We start from the raw sequence: 16,782 nt of genomic DNA on the forward strand, positions 1-16,782 counted from the left end.
ATTGGAGATTCTACATGGAATGTTGCTACTATTGGAGATTCTACATGGAATGTTGCTATTCCACTAGCAACATTCCATGTAGAAGGCTGCGCAGGCTTCTGTTTCTGTGAGTCTGACGTCCTGCACGTACGTGCAGGACGTCAGACTCACAGAAGCAGAAGCCTGCGCGGCCACATTGGTGATCTGCAAGGGCTGACTTCTACATGGAATGTTGCTATTGGAATAGCAACATTCCATGTAGAATCTCAAATAGTAGCAACAGTGGAGGAGTGGCCTAGTGGTTAGGGTGGTGGACTCTGGTCCTGGGGAACTGAGTTCAATTCCCACTTCAGGCACAGGCAGCTCCTTGTGACTCTGGGCAAGTCACTTAACCCTCCATTGCCCCATGTAAGCCGCATTGAGCCTGCCATGAGTGGGAAAGCGCGGGGTACAAATGTAACAAAAATAAAAAATCCTAAATACTTGATGGTGCTGTTTGGGATGAGATTTGGACATTATAAAGGACGCAAAGTGCTACCCTGCAAATTATTGCTTATTTGTTTAAAAGATGTGATGTACTGCCCATCAAGGTAATGAAACCAATGCTCAGTTACAACCCCTGACACAAGCAAGTTTGCCAAAACGCGGCCCGTGTCAAGTCTTCTCATCTGTTTCAATAAAGCTGCTCCCTTCATCCCATTTTCTTTTTTGACTCGCCAAATATCTAGTACAAGACCATTTTCATTTTGCATCAACATATTTTTTATATATGAAGCAAGTAAATGGTCTGGCGATCTGTAGATGCAATGAAAACAACCCAATCTCTGCCACAAGAGTCCAGCTCTGTGGGTGCCAGTGCGTGCTGAGTACCCCTGATATTGAACAGCCCTCTTCATTGTGTCCAGGGAGGGGTAATTTGTAATTCATTTTGTAATGTCGGCGCTTGTATTTATGGTCTCAGCTGCTCTTCCGCAGTCAGCACAGAATGGTTCCTCAGAATTCCAGGTCCGTGAACAAACATGTAAATTTTCTTTTTCAAGGCTGGTTTAGGTTTCTCCAAGAAATATTTTGCTTTACCTCTTAATTCTTGTTCCCTCAAGTCTTGGGGAAGGGGGGTGGTTTAGGCATGTTTCACTATTGCAAGAGCAGCCAGTGTTGAGCATGCATACTCACCTCTGACAATAAGTGCTCTCACTACGTAGCCAGACTTCGGTGGGAGGGGGATCCAGAGCCAGAGATGAGGGGGCACATTTTAGCCCCCCCTGGCACCACCGACCCCCCCCCCCCCCCCAGCCATTATCGACCCCCCCCCCCCCCCGCCATTGCCGACCTCCCCCCTGCCGCCGCCGCTGCCAACTTTGACGACCCCGGCCAACGACCCTCTTGACTCCCCCCACCGCCAACCCTCCCCCACCGTCGCCTACCTTTGCTGGTGGGGGACCCCAATCCCCGCCAGCCAAGGAGGTCCTCTTCTTCCCGTGAAGGCTTCGTTCTGTTTCTGACGTCCTGCATATTGTACGTGCAGGACGTCAGACTCACAAAAACAGAACGAAGCCTTTGCGGGAAGAAGAGGACCTCCTTGGCTGGCGGGCATTGGGGTCCCCCAACAGCAAAGGTAGCCCAATGCAACGGTGGGGGAGGGTTGGCGGCGGGAGGGTGGGGTCGAGAGGGTCGTCGGCAGGGGGATCCAGGGCCAAATCTATGGGGGCCCAGGCCCCCCTGGCCCCACGTAGCTACGCCACTGCACTACAATGATGCATAGAAGCCCTATGCCAGCTCCTTTGCCGTCTTTAGCAGAGCTTGGGGCAAGAGCTGTTTACTTCTCAGTGTCCCTTCCTCAGAGAAATAGCCAGCACCAGCTATTCATTGTGGGGTGGCGCAGTGTGACTCACTTTTGTGTCCTGTTTCTAGTATACACTTTCCAATGTGTTTGTTGTCTTCATGACTCAGATACAAAAGAAGGAAAATGGGTGTGGTGGGCCTTATTTGAACTACATCGCCCTAGTTTACCTTTTGAAGTTGGAACTATAGCTTGCCTCAGTCCCTCTTCCTTGAAAGTTTTAATTGCTTCCCACTTCGTTATGTGTCTCACTTAGATAATCAAGCAGCTGATGAAGAAGGACTGCACGCTGGAGTTCTCTCGAGATCGCAAGTCGATGTCCGTGTACTGTACACCTATCAACAGCAGCTCAGTTTCTTCCAGCAGTAAAATGTTTGTGAAGGTAAAGGAGGAAGCCTTTCAGGAAGCAAAACATTACCCGTGCACGCCACAGAATGGGTGTGTTGACGACGCTGAAGGGAACACTGCAGTGTGTGCGTTCATGAGGCCTGTTTTATCAACTACAGAGTACATCCTGCCAGTTTACTTATGTACTCACTAACAATGGGTTGACATTGACAAAAGGGTCCTTTGTTTGACTTTCTCCTATGAATTTGGGCATTTATTAGACAAAATGGAGGTTTTTCCAGCCTTTTCTCTCCTTGCATTTTTCTCATTTCCTTGATTTTGCTTTCTCCTCTCCCCTCTGCTTGTCCCCCTGTCCTGTCCACCTGAAGAGCACTTCTTTTGAGTTACCTAAATTTCAACTTGTGCAGTTACAGGTTCTGTATTTCTGTGCATATAACACGCCCACACTTATATTACATATTCAGGCATATAAAGCGTGCAAATTGCATGTCTCTGTCAAAATAAACTGGCACCCACGCATGTATAACGCAAGCTTTACCAGTTAGTTTTGCAATTAGTGTGTCTTAGATAATAAACACATTCATTTTTAAGGGTTTTTTTTTCTTTTTAGGTTCTTGCAGGCATTATTAGTACACAAAACCTGCAAAAAAATCTAAAAAGAAAAAGCCTTAAAAACAAGTGCACTAATTTTGCAATTAGCATGCCTTGGTAAAAATACACCAGTATAGCACACCCACTCATATACTCAGGGAGTGTGCGTGGTTTGTAAAAATGCACATAACACACGTTATATGCATGAAAATATGGCAATTGAATAATTGATTGAGTCATAGATAGGCAGTGATTTTACTATAGAGGTTAAAGAGGGAAAGTCTATTGCAGTTGAAGGTTGACATTACCTGCAACAGTGACTCCAGGAACTATAGAGTTTGATGTTTGTGTCGGCATCATATAAAGATTTTACCTTGAGAAGCATCTCTATCATTTCGTTTATCGTTTATAATTTCTTTTACACCACATGTATACTCAAAGGCTATCAAAGCCGTGTACACATTCATGTACTGTAGTTAATTTATTTCAGTGGTGCTGGAAGCAGAGCTTCCAAGTTTACCCAGTTCCAGGAGGGAGATTTTAGGCCAGTCCTGGATTTCTGCCAACCTTATCCTGGTGCGTTATGGGATTTGCAGCCCTAATTTCAATGGATAGAATCAGGGGCTGTAAATACCACACTGCTTTGGGATGTAAGTTTAAAACCAGGCCTGGCCAAAAAGTCTCCCTCCTGGGACTGGCAGACTATAAAGATCAGATACGATGGGATTTCTCTGCATTCAGGGAGCAGCTTTGCTTAATACATTGCATGCTAATCTATTTTAGACATGCCTGATTGGATGACAGGGGTGCAGCACTTAAAAATCTGTTTTCCCTTTGCTAATACCTCACAAATACTATAATTTGCTTGTAACTCTAACTAAGGGTAGGGGAGAGGGGGAGCAGCCTGGATCAGAAAGCCCTAAGGGGGTGGAGAGCAGAAAGAAAGACTGAAATGCAAGTGTGGGCTCTCAGCAAATGAAAAACCAAGTGCAGCTCTCTTTTATCATATGGGCTAGGAATGAGCAAAAGAGGTTGGGATCAGAGTGGTGTGGATGGAGGGGAAGGAAATAGGAATTGGTGTGCAAGAGAGTGGCTGCAGATATGCTTGGCCTGCTCTGCTAAAATGCCTAATTGCAACCTGATTTCACCTACTATTTGTGATTTGGTGCTATGTGTGGTCAGTTTTACAGCCCCCTATTTATTAACAGTAACCATTAGTAATTAAGGACCTGTATATAATTGTTTTCATCCATCCCCTGGCTTTGAAATCTGGTGGAACAGCACCACCTGCAGGATATAATGCATTTTGCAAAATGAGTACAGGACAAAAAATGATGTTACATCTCTCTTCACTTGTCCCATAGAACTTGTGCAAGGCTCTGGAACTAAAATGCACCCTAGAGGTTATAGTAATAGAATATCAGTTAGCTAACAAGAGGGAAAGATTACAAACTGTAACCCCAAAGCTCCAAACAGCATGCTTTTACATCATCACAATGTAATGGTTAGAGTGGTGGACTTTGGTCCTGGGGAACTGGGTTTGATTCCCACTGCAGGCACAGGCAGCTCCTTGTGACTCTGGGCAAGTCACTTAACCCTCCATTGGCCCAGGTACAAATAAGCACCTGTATATAATATGTAAGCTGCATTGAGCCTGCTATGAGTGGGAAAGCGCGGGGTACAAATGTAACAACAACATGGAATGTTGCTACTATTTGAGATTCTACATGGAATGTTAATGTTGCTATTCCACTAGCAACATTCCATGCGTGCAGGACGTCAGACTCACAGAAACAGAAGCCTGCGCGGCTGCAAGGGCAGGCTTCTACATGGACTGTTGCTATTGGAGGAGTGGCCTAGTGGTTAGGGTGGTGGACTTTGGTCCTGGGGAACTGGATTCAATTCCCACTGCAGGCACAGGCACTCCTTGTGACTCTGGGCAAGTCACTTAACCCTCCATTGCCCCAGGTACAAATAAGTACCTGTATATAATATGTAAGCTGCATTGAACCTGCTGTGAGTGGGAAAGCGTGGGGTACAAATGTAACAAAAAAAAAAATCTAGAGTACCAATACTATCATAGGTTCCAATTCAGTTTTGGAATGCTTTCAACCTTTCCCTCTTGTTAATAAATTTTGGGGCTTATGTATATTTATTAGATATAGTTTACTACTCATTTATTTAGATTAATAGAATATCAGTGACATTTTCATTGCAGTACTTATTTTGAGATTATTTTTATTTTTCAGGAATGTTTTCTGTGTACAATCTGGTGAGTTATTTTTAGGTGGGGTGAGAGGAGGATTAATCTGATCATTACAAAAACCCTAATGAATATGGGAACCACCTGAGAGAAGGGCAACAGAATGTGCTGTGAAAATGCTTTAAAAAATTTTGGTTTCTAACCTGGAATAATGTTGTGGTCTCAGATTCTGTAAGTTTCTAGAAATGTGTGTTTCAAAAGCTATCAAACAGGAATCGGTCTAAGCCTGCAAAGAAAGTTAATTGCAAAATTTGAGGATCTTTCTCCTCATCAGCGCTTTTATTTTGCAATGAATGCAAAATTCACCCTTCTAATACATTAAGCAACTCTCAGTATCTGTCATTCAGAGAAACTGGAATACTTTGTGGGGTGCACGTTCTTTTTCAATGTTTCTATGGTATTTTCTTGAAGGGTGCCCCAGAAAGTGTCATCGAACGCTGCAGCTATGTTCGTGTGGGCACCACCAAGCTCCCCCTGACACCTTCTGCCAGAGAAAAAATCATGTCAACAATCAGGGAGTGGGGAACTGGAATCGATACACTGCGCTGCCTGGCACTCGCCACACGGGATGTCCCACCCAAGAAGGAGGACATGCAGCTGGAAGACTCTTCCAAGTTCATCGAGTATGAGGTGAGATCTGCCTAAGGAATGAGCAGCAGAAAGGGAAAGAAACACCCAGCCATTCAGAACCACCGCCCCCTCCCCCCACCTTCACCTATAGTGGTTTGGATAGTACAGTGGAATGAAGAGTAGCCTTTAGTATGAGGGGAACTAAAGGTAACATAATCCTTCTCATTCTATAAAGTTGCATGCACAAGTTATAGATACTGGCAGTAACGTGTATAACAATGTAATAATGAGCTGTTAATTGATGTTAATGAGAAATAATTGGCACTAATTAGCACTTTCATGCACAACTGCCCTTAGTCGAGATTCTGCAAAATGTGTGCGCAAAATCCATAGCGTGAAACTGTAGGGGGCATGGGCGGGTCAGGGGCATGCCTAGCAGTTCGGCATGCGGCTTGCAGAAAACTAGCAGTTATGTGTTTAACCAGGGGCAGACTGACAGTGATCTGGGCTCCCTGACAGATGGTCATTGGGCTCCCCCCCCCCCCCCCGGCAGCTGCCCACTACACTGCCGCTACCCTCCTCCCACATACTCCAGCCCCCCTACCGCCCCAGCTGCCACACACAGCCCCCCCCCCCCCCCCGCGCACTACAGTCCCCTGAGCCTCAGTAGGCCCTTTCCTATCCTACCTTGAAGGATCCTGGTAGTCTAGTGGCTTCTTGAGGTGGGGTAGGAAAGAGCCTCACTCTTTCCTGCCCACCACCGCTATTCTGCCCCAGCACTGCTGTGTTTTCAAAAATGGGTGCTGAGACTTCCTGCTGTAGTCTCGCGAGTCTCGGTGGTCTCACAAGACTGCAGCAGGGAGTCTCGGCAACGGGCAGAGTATCAGCAGCGGGCAGGAAAGAGTGTTGTTCTTTCCTGCCCCTGCAGAGGCCATTAGACCACCAGGGCCCTTCAAGATGGGACTCGGGAGTGTCCACTGAGGCTCGGGGGGGCTGTAGTGTGCAGCGGCGGAGGGAAAGCTTCTGGGTCCTTGGGCACTGTCCGGTTGCCCGAATGGTCAGTCTGCCCCTGCGCTTAACTTACAGCAGTTATTTTGCGCGTTCACACCAGCTATTGAACTAGCATAAGTGCTCTCGCCCAGTGGTGTAGCAAGGTGAGGGCGGTCCTTCCCGGGTGCATGCTGCTGGAGGGTGCAGAGAGCAGCCGCACGCCTGTCGGCGCCGTTGGTTCCCTGCTCCCTCTGCCCCGGAACAGGTTACTTCCTGTTCCGGAGCAGAGGGAGCAGGGAGCCAGTGGAGCCGACAGGCGCGCGGCTGCTCTCTGCCCCCTCCAGCAGCCAAGAATGCACCCGGGGGGGAGGGCTTGATGCGCTGGGGAGGGGGGTGTCATTGCACCCGGGGGGGGGGCTTGATGCGCTGGGGAGGGGGGTGTCATTGCGCTGGGGGGGGTATGCTGCACCCTGGGGGGACAGACGCCACTGCACCCGGGTGGGGGGGGTGCGCAGCGGCGATCCGCCCTGTGTGGCAGCCGACCTAGGAACGCCACTGCTCTCGCCTAAAGTTAGACGCCTAATTGTGGACTTAAACTAGTATTCTATAACGGCAACTACACGCATAACTGCCAAATTCGCACTTAACTGCGCATCATCTCAACATCTAATTTTAGGTGACCTGCAGAGAATTACCCCAATGCAGTTAGTCGTATCAGCTGGAAAGTCTAATATCAGAACCTGCCTGGTATTATTCAAACTTTATTCTAGACTCATTGTTTGACTAAACGTTTGTCTCTGTGATACACTGAGGTGATAGATTAAGTAGCCTTATGAAATACCAAGATGTTGTAGTTTCTGGAGGAGGAGTTCAGCTGTTGTAAGTAGACGTCTTGAGAACAAGGGAAGCCATGGTTAAGATCTCGCAGACACTGCTTGTCACCTTGGCAAAGTTACTTTAACCCTCCATTGCCTTTGGAACAAACTTTACTAAGCTGCTTTTCTGCAGTCACAGAATGGGATAAAAGTTTTTGTAAACTGAGCCATTAGATCATCAGCCCTCTGAGGCCGGGAAACAACTACTGTACCTGACTAACTTGCCTTCTAGCAGAGACTGCAGTGAATGATATTCTCTTCCATGTTGTTCAACTCTTCCAGACCAACCTGACATTTGTCGGCTGTGTGGGAATGCTGGACCCTCCCCGAAAAGAGGTGACTATTTCAATTGACATGTGCAAGAAGGCCGGAATCCGAGTGATTATGATTACTGGCGACAACAAAGGCACAGCCGTGGCCATTTGCCGCCGGATCGGGATCTTCTCTGAGACTGAGGACGTGAAGGACAAAGCTTATACCGGCAGGGAGTTTGATGACCTTCCCCAAGAGAAGCAAAGTGAGGCCTGTCGCTCAGCCCGCTGCTTTGCCCGTGTGGAACCTGCTCACAAGTCCAAGATAGTGGAGTACCTGCAGTCTTTTAACGAGATAACTGCCATGGTGAGTCCATGTAGTCTTTGATTCAGCATTTCATTTTTAGTCCATCTGTTGGTAAATATTGGGCTTAATATTCAAAGGATTTATGCTCCTAACTTTGAGAGCTATGCTCTTAAATTGGCCTCTTTGAAAATTTACTAGGGCTGAGTGTGTAAATTTTTACTCAAAATTTCACTAAACTCTTTAAAAACTTAGGAGCATTAAAAGTGGGTGGGCAACAGGGGTTGGATTTGGGGTGGGGAAAGAAAGTTAGGAGCTCAGCACAAGTCTTATAAATCTAGGCAAATGAATGGCGGGCCTAAACTTATTAGTGTAACTTTTAAACTCCTAAATTAAGGTGAATTTTCAGCTGAAAAGTTATGCTCCTAAAATTTGGCTGAAAATAGGACATAAATTTAAGAGCTCAGCGTTTTCTGAAAATTGGGCCCATTATTGCTTGCAGTCCAAATGCAAAACTGAATAAACTGGGGACGCCTAGAGATATTCACTGAGTTAAAGAGACATAGCGTGAAATCAACTAAGTTGCTGTACTGAAGGATAATTGCAAGACATGAAAGTTAATATGCTGGTGCAAAGAGTGAATCAGAGAATGAAGGGAGCATTTTGTTTCGTTTATCAGTATAGGTTTATGGAATGGATCCTTTAATTTAATCCTTAATTTGTCCTGTGTAATTATTAGTACAAATATTAAAACCAGTGAAAACAACGGGGTCAGTATTCAGCTGGTGGTACGCAGCATTTTGCTGACTTCTGCTGGCGTTATACCTGGAAATTCAATGCTGAGCCATGTCCGGGCTTTTTATAATGAATTTCTGGGTTTGTGGAGCTGGCTAAAAAACATAGCCAGTTAAGCGCGATATTCAGTACTTAACCAGCTATGGGTTGCCGCATAAATATAGGACTGACTTTTATGCGATCCCATTTAAGTCATGAATATCGGCACTTAACCGGCCAAGTGCTGACTCCACCCCCAGAATGTCCCCAAACCAGGGGCGTAGCTAGGATTTAGCCCTGGCCCCCCTGCTTTCACCCCTCCCCCGCCGCCAACCCTCCCCCGCCACATTCAACCCCCCCCCCCTCCCGCCCCCGCCGCCATTGGGTACCTTTGCTGGCGGGGATCCCCAACCCCTGCCAGCCGAAGTCCTCTTCAGCGCCAGTCTCCAGCACATTGCTGATCTGGATTCTGTTTCTGTGGGTCCTGACATCCTGCACGTAGGAACATACAGGATGTCAGGACTCACAGAAACAGAGTCCAGATCAGCAAACGCGCTGGACTCTGAGACCGGTGCTGAAGGGGACTTCGGCTGGTGGGGGTTGGGGACCCCCGCCAGCAAAGGTACCTGGCGGTGGCGGGAGAAAATTGGCGGTGTCAGGAGGGGGGGGGGTCGAAAGGGACGGGGCAGGGGTGGCGGCGCCGGGGGGAGCTAAAATGTGCCCCCTCACCTCGGGCTCTAGACCCCCCTCCCGCCGAAGTCTGGCTACGCCCCTGCCCCAAACTAGCCAGTTTTGAATTAGGTGCTAACCAGACATCGGGGCCACCGACAGACAGAGCTAGGCCCAGGGCAGGGCCACCGCAGCTGCTGCCGCCCTCCATCCCCCCCCCTCAGGCTGCTGCCACCACCCCCTGCTTCCCCCCATTCGGGCAGCCGCCCCCTCTGCCTCCAGAGATCCTTCTTTTCCTACCGCGTCCCCTCCCATGGCAGAAACAGGAAGTACGTGATGTCAGGAGGAGGAGGGACAATGCAGAAAGAAGTACCTGCGGCAGTCAGAAGAGTTAACGCGTTAATGTGCTAACCCGGCCGGTACACACACGAGCAGGAGACCAATGCAGCAGCAGCCTGCCTGAGTCTACTACTACTACTACTACTACTATTTAGCATTTCTATAGCGCTACAAGGCGTACACAGCGCTGCACAAACATAGAAGAAAGACAGTCCCTGCTCAAAGAGCTTACAATCTAATAGACAAAAAATAAATAAAGTAAGCAAATCAGATCAATTAATGTGAACGGGAAGGAAGAGAGGAGGGTAGGTTGAGGCGAGTGGTTACAAGTGGTTACGAGTCAAAAGCAATGTTAAAGAGGTGGGCTTTAACATTGCCTTCATGCCACAGAAACCTTGCCGACACAGCGGCACTGCTGCCAGGCCCCCCCGTGGAGGTCAAGCCCAGGCAATCTTCCCCCCCCCCCCCCCCCCCACTTCCCCCTCTCAGCAGCTCTGCCGGACATTTTCAGCAGCACTAACCATTTAGCCTCAAACAAGCAATTTAACCGACCAGGAGCTATTTCTAGCTGGTTAAATTGCTTTGGATATCAATCTGAACGTAGTTTTAATGCAGGCTTAACTCTTTCCAGGCCAGAAAGCAAAATACTGGCAAAATGCAGCATGGCCTATTCATTTTTTTTTTATCCCCCTTTAGCGTATTGAGTAAGTTGCTCTTCTTTCAGACAGGTGATGGTGTTAACGATGCCCCTGCTCTCAAGAAGGCTGAAATTGGCATTGCCATGGGCTCTGGTACAGCTGTAGCAAAATCGGCAGCTGAAATGGTGCTGTCAGACGATAACTTTTCCACCATTGTGTCTGCAGTGGAAGAGGGCAGAGCCATCTACAACAACATGAAACAATTCATCCGCTACCTGATCTCCTCCAATGTTGGAGAGGTTGTCTGGTAAGAGCAATGCACAAATGAATTCTGGGCATATCTGATATTGTCTAAGGCAGTGCTTCTCAACCCAGTCCTCGAGGCACACCTAGTCCCATCAGGTTTTCAGGATATCCACAATGAATATGCCTGAGTTAGATTTGCACACAGTGCCTCCTGGGTATGAAAATCTGTCTCATATTAATTGTGGATGTCCTGAAAACCTGATGAGAGTAGGTGTGCCTCAAGGAATAGTTTGAGAAGCACTGGTCTAAAGAGTGGAAAGATAACAGTGCAGTAACTGTTGGCCAAGCAGTGGCGTTCCTAGGGTGGCTGACACCCAGGCAGTGGCGTTCCTAGAGGGGCTGACACCCGGGGCGGATCGCCGATGCGCCCCACCCCCCGGGTGCAGCGCCCCCCCGAATGCAGCGTGACCCCCCCCCCCCCCCGGCGAAAGGACAGCCCCCGCGAAACACCCCCCTCCCCACCCGGGTGCACGCAGCTGGGGGGGGGGGGGGGGGGTACCGCGCGCGCCTGTCCGTCGTTCATTCCATGCTCCCTCTGCCCCGGAACAGGTTACTTCCTGTTCCGGAGCAGAGGGAGCATGGAACAAACGACGGACAGGTGCGCGCGCGGCACTGCCCCCCCCCCCAGCGGCGTGCACCCGGGGCAGACTGCACCCACCGCCCCCCCTCCCAGGAATGCCACTGCACCCGGGGCGGATCGCAGATGCGCCCCCCCCCCGGGTGCAGCGCCCCCCCCCCAGCGAAAGGACACCCCCCCTGGGTGCAGCGCGACCCCACCCCCACCCCAGGCGAAAGGACACCCCCCCCCACCCCGGGTGCATTTTTACCTGCTGGGGGGGGGGGGGGGTGCCGCGCGCCTGTCTGCTTCGCTCCTTCCATGCTCCCTCTGCCCCGGAACAGGAAGTAACCTGTTCCGGAGCAGAGGGAGCATGGAACAAACGATGGACAGGTGCGCGCGCGGCACTGACCCCCCCCCCCCAGCGGCGTGCACCCGGGGCGGACTGCACCCACCGCCCCCCCCCCCAGGAATGCCACTGCACCCGGGGCGGATCGCCGATGCGCCCCCCCCCCCCGGGTGCAGCGCCCCCCCCCCAGCAAAAGGACACCCCCCCTGGGTGCAGCGCGACCCCACCCCCGGCGAAAGGACACCCCCCCCACCCCGGGTGCATTTTTACCTGCTGGGGGGGGGGGGGGGGGTGCCGCGCGTGCCTGTCTGCTTCGCTCCTTCCATGCTCCCTCTGCCCCGGAACAGGAAGTAACCTGTTCCGGGGCAGAGGGAGCACGGAACGAGCGGAGCAGACAGGCGCACGGCACCCCCCCCCCCAGCGGCGTGCACCCGGGGTGGACCTCCCCCCCCTTGGTACGCCACTGTGGCCAAAGATAGGTGTAGGTCACTGGATAGTGGTAAGATAAAACAAATGAGAAATAGCCTGCCTTCTGAAGAATATCTTGAATGCAAACTTCTCAGAAAATGTAAACACAAATTCCAGGGTAACTGAAGAGTGGATCAGCTATTTACTGGTTTCTACATTCCTCAGAGTAGTAAATAAAATCCACCGAACTACAAGAAGTCAGAGATTTACAGATTGACAGGCATACTTTGACGTGCTGCATAGACCTTCAGAATCACAGAGCTGGCTGGTTAAACATATTTGTTTAGTAATCTCTTGCTATTTTTAATGCTCTGTGATATCAAATCCTTCAATAATTTATAGCTATTCATATTCTAAACAGTGATGTAGCAATGAGCGGCCCAGGTGGACAACGACTCACCCGTTTTGGGCTCAGGCCTACCTAGTACTAGCACACCCTTGCAGTAGGGATCCCCAAGCTCTACCAGCTGAAGACCTCCTCCAAAGGCACCCAGAATTCCCTGCTGCCAAGCTCAGCAGTCAATGGCAGTGTTCCTCAGCCGCTGACACTGGACCCTGCACCTACAGAGGAGGTCTTCACCTGGTCAGATCTGGGGATACCTTCCAGCTCAGGTATTTATCTTTTAAGTTGGGGGGGAGGGGGCAGGGTGAAGAGAACATTTCATACCCACCCAAAATTTGCTGTCTGGCTACGTCGCTGATTCCAAGAGGAATGGGGCAGAGGTTGAGGGGAAGTCTTTTTAACCTATCTTAAAGCAATACCCTCCTCCCCTCTTTGCTGGGTACCCTCCATAATTGGAAATTACATCTCATAGATGCATATTTCCTTACAGTATTTTCCTGACCGCCATCCTGGGTCTGCCTGAAGCCCTGATCCCAGTTCAGTTGCTCTGGGTGAACCTGGTGACTGATGGACTGCCTGCCACAGCTCTTGGATTCAATCCTCCCGACCTTGACATCATGGACAAGCTGCCCCGCAACCCCAGAGAACCTCTTATCAGTGGCTGGCTTTTCTTTCGCTACCTTGCAATTGGAGGTGAGAGCACTCACATGAAGCATGTTTTAGATGACCTGCTACTACTACTATGACTACTTATTTTTATAGTGCCGCTATACATAAATAAGAGAACTTGTTGCAGGAGAATGTGGTGACAGCAGTTGGCATTGCTGAGTTTAAAGGGGGTTTGGACAGATTCCTGAAGGAAAAGTCCATTGAACATTATTAATTTACATTTTTGTTTTGTTTTGGGGGTTTTGCTTGGTTCTTGAGGCCTGGATTGGCCACTGTTGGAGACAGGATGCTGGGCTTGATGGACCCTTGGTCTTTTCCCAGTATGGCGGTGCTTATGTACTTATGTCCCTGTTCGACACAGCTTACAATGTATTTGAGACAGACAAACAAGACAAATAAGGGATTAGGAAGTTTCATTTATTATGAGAATGATGAAAAACAACCTGGATATTGAGCAGGTGACTAAGGGGTTAAGAGTTAAAAACAGCTTCAGAAGGGTGGGCTTTTAGCCTGGATTTGAACAGGGCAAGAGACCACCAACTCAGGAAGTCTATTTAAGGTGTAAAAGGCAGCTAGACTGAAGGAACAGAGTCAGCGATGGAGGAGAAGGGTACAGATAAGAGTGACTTACCTGATGAACGGAGCTTCCAGGGAGGGCTATAGGAAGAGATACCGAGGAGCTGCAGAATGAATTCACTTGTAATTCAGTAAGAGGAGTTTGAACTGTGTACGTAAATGGATTGGGAGCCAATGAAGTGACTTGAGAAGAAGGATTTTGTGAGTGTAGCAGAAGATAAGTTGTACGGCAGAATTTCGAACAGAGATGGTTTAGTGGGAGACCCTGCTTACCGTTGCATCATTTGAAAGGAGGTAGTCCTTCCATGGGAAAGGAATTCAGCTTTCCATTCACCAGAAAGGGGGCAGAGAAAGTGGTTTTCCCATCATTCAAGCTGATGTAGCTTCCATCGAGTGAACTTAAAAGTGTTTCTGCCTGCAGGTAGAGGCTCTCTGCTGCTAGATCAACCCTAATTGGAACAAAAAGTAAAGTTGGGGCAGCAGTGGTGGCGCTGGAAGGAGAAGAGCATGGCACACACTGCAATTACCTGTAGCTGTGGGGCCATCTCCCAATCACACAGTTCAAACACTTCCTAAAGTGGCCCATCAGCAAGTAAAGTGCCAAAGCACTTTATCTCAGGCTGTGCGAGGCGGAAGTCTAGTGATAACAGTGGTGAGCTCTTGCAGCATACTGTTGAGAATTCAGCCCCAAGATAAAGTGCTTAACCTACTGCCTGCCCACATGAGGGAGAATTTGAAGTCCAATATCAGCATCCAGAGGTAAGTGCAGTATGGGCCATGCTCACTGTCTAAAATATAGAACAGGAAAAGTTCTCTACGATGACAAATCACAGAAGGCAAAAGTAGAGACTAATAGACGATTCACCACTGGAGACGTGAGTCCAACAGTCTTTATTATATCAGAGATAATGACCCGACACAGGCCGTGTTTCGATGCTAAAAAGCGTCTGCATCAGGGGTCAATAAATACACCAAGTAATGAATGCAAAACGAAGAGTCCTACTTGTATATGTGTTGTCAACTCACTGATCACGTAGCACCAAACAGAATATGCTGGATACAAACTATCAGTGAGCCATGCTCACTGTCTTCCAGACCACAGACTTTAAAAATGTTTTATATGAGGTGAAGAGTGAACCCTCCGCTGCACCCCCCCCCCCACACACACACACCCTACAAACACAGGCCACCTTACCTCTACTGCACCCCTCCACACCCTCCCTGAAAACCCACTTCGGATACCTCCCCCAACCCCACTGCACCACCACCTCAGTTAGAACCCTTTTCTGACTAGGCCTCTCCTACATCTGTGCACTTGTTACCCCTCTCTTTGGTCTCTTACATGTCTATACACCCCACCTTTTATTTCCCTATTGCACCACAGCCCCAGATACCCCATACCAAGATGTGTCATGTACATATCTTCCCACTCATGACACCCCCATCGTGCCCATAACATACATAAACCCCTACCTGTATTCCCACATTAGACATTTCACCCACAGGAGACACCCCTACTGTCTGAAGTACCACCCTATACAACCCACATGTACCCTCCTGCCCTATATCCTAAAACTCCAGACCCGTTCACGCTTTTGCAGTACCACCTTTCATAAAGCAGTTTGCAAGCTTTAAGAAAAAACATTTCAAACAGACAGAAAGGAATGCCAAATCGAGAAAAGATCAGAAAGAAGCCATGACTGCAGTTCACAAAACCACTGCCTTCCACTGGCAGTGCTCAGCAAGTCCCCTATTCAGAATAATGAGAGAACACAGATTTGAAAAGTATGTTTTCAGCCCAACCTTAAGTCTCTTAAAAGAAGATTCCTTTCAGGGAAATATAGGCAGTGAGTTCCAGATAGCAGGCTGCATATAGAAAAAACAAAACCTGATTGTCTAGTAGAATCAAGGCTACTCCTAGATACTGAAAGAGTACAGAAAATGTTATCATTCTGGGATTGGAGGGAATAAGATGCAAAATAAGGAATCAGCAATAACAATAAGTAGAGTTTAATTAATTAATAATGTTCAATGGACTTTTCCTTCAGGAATCTGTCCAAACCCCCTTTAAACTCAGCAATGCCAACTTTGCTGGATTTTCAAAGTGAAATTACTTAATCTTTAAAAATTATCTCATGAAAACTATGAGTGCATAAGCACATAAGTATTGCCATACTGGGAAAGACCAAAGGGCCATCGAGCCCAGCATCCTGTTTCCAACAGTGGCCAATCCAGGTCACAAATACCCGGCAAGATCCCAAAAATGTACAAAACATTTTATACTGCTTATCCCTATGTAAATGCATTTACACCTAGAACCCCCCCTCCCCAACAGAGGGTAAAAAAAATGCATGCTGAATTGAACTGTACTCATATTTTATCCCCTTATAGAACAGGTAGGTTTTTAAAAGGCCATTTACCTGGTTAATATACTCAGGGCCACCGAGAGACGGAGCCAGGGCAGGGCTCAGGCCACAGCTCCCCGCCCCTCCCCCCACTGAGGCCGCCACCACCCCCTACCTACCCAGGTCCCAACACACAGGAACAGGAGAGAGACAATCCCTGGTGCCGGGCCTCCCTTGGAGGCCGGGTCTGGGGAATCTTGCCCCCTCCTCTTGGTGGCACTGAACACTCTATTTCACTTGCAGAAAAGGCTTTTAAAATTACCCTCTTAGGGCCAAACTTTAAAAGCACTTTTTATGTGTAAAGCATATTTGTCTTACAGAGAATGGTTCTTTTTAAAATGTGTGACTGAATATGTGTATAAGTGTTCCTCTGGGGAGGGGAGGAGGGCATAGTAAGAGCAGGAGGAGGAGTTGTGATATGCACACACATTTTATAAAATGCACACACACACACCTATACAGTACATGACATATGCACATATTTACACCTTTGCGTTGGATAAAAATTTGTGAAGGTGGAGGGGAGAGAGAAAGATGTTGGGCCACAGGATCAGGGAGGGAGGGAAGAGAGAGGAAGAGATGTTGAGCCACTGCGGGGGTGGGGAGGGGGAGAGAGAGGAAGAGATATTGAGCCACAGAGGCAGGGAGGGATGGGAGAGAAATGATACAAGGAGACGCT

General features: G+C 48.6%; 1 protein-coding gene across 1 annotated transcript in view; it reads left to right on the forward strand.

Moving 5' to 3' along the window:
- ATP2A3 (ATPase sarcoplasmic/endoplasmic reticulum Ca2+ transporting 3) overlaps positions 1-16,782 on the forward strand; it is a 244,389-nt gene that overhangs the window by 207,790 nt on the left and 19,817 nt on the right. Inside the window, exons 12-16 of the mRNA XM_030222465.1 lie at positions 2,076-2,201; positions 5,433-5,651; positions 7,739-8,074; positions 10,518-10,738; positions 12,944-13,146. Coding sequence (XP_030078325.1) covers positions 2,076-2,201; positions 5,433-5,651; positions 7,739-8,074; positions 10,518-10,738; positions 12,944-13,146 — 1,105 coding nt within the window. The remainder of the gene's footprint in view (positions 1-2,075; positions 2,202-5,432; positions 5,652-7,738; positions 8,075-10,517; positions 10,739-12,943; positions 13,147-16,782) is intronic.

This window comes from Microcaecilia unicolor, chromosome 13, assembly GCF_901765095.1.
Source record: "Microcaecilia unicolor chromosome 13, aMicUni1.1, whole genome shotgun sequence".
In the NCBI taxonomy this organism is placed as follows: Eukaryota; Metazoa; Chordata; class Amphibia; order Gymnophiona; family Siphonopidae; genus Microcaecilia; species Microcaecilia unicolor.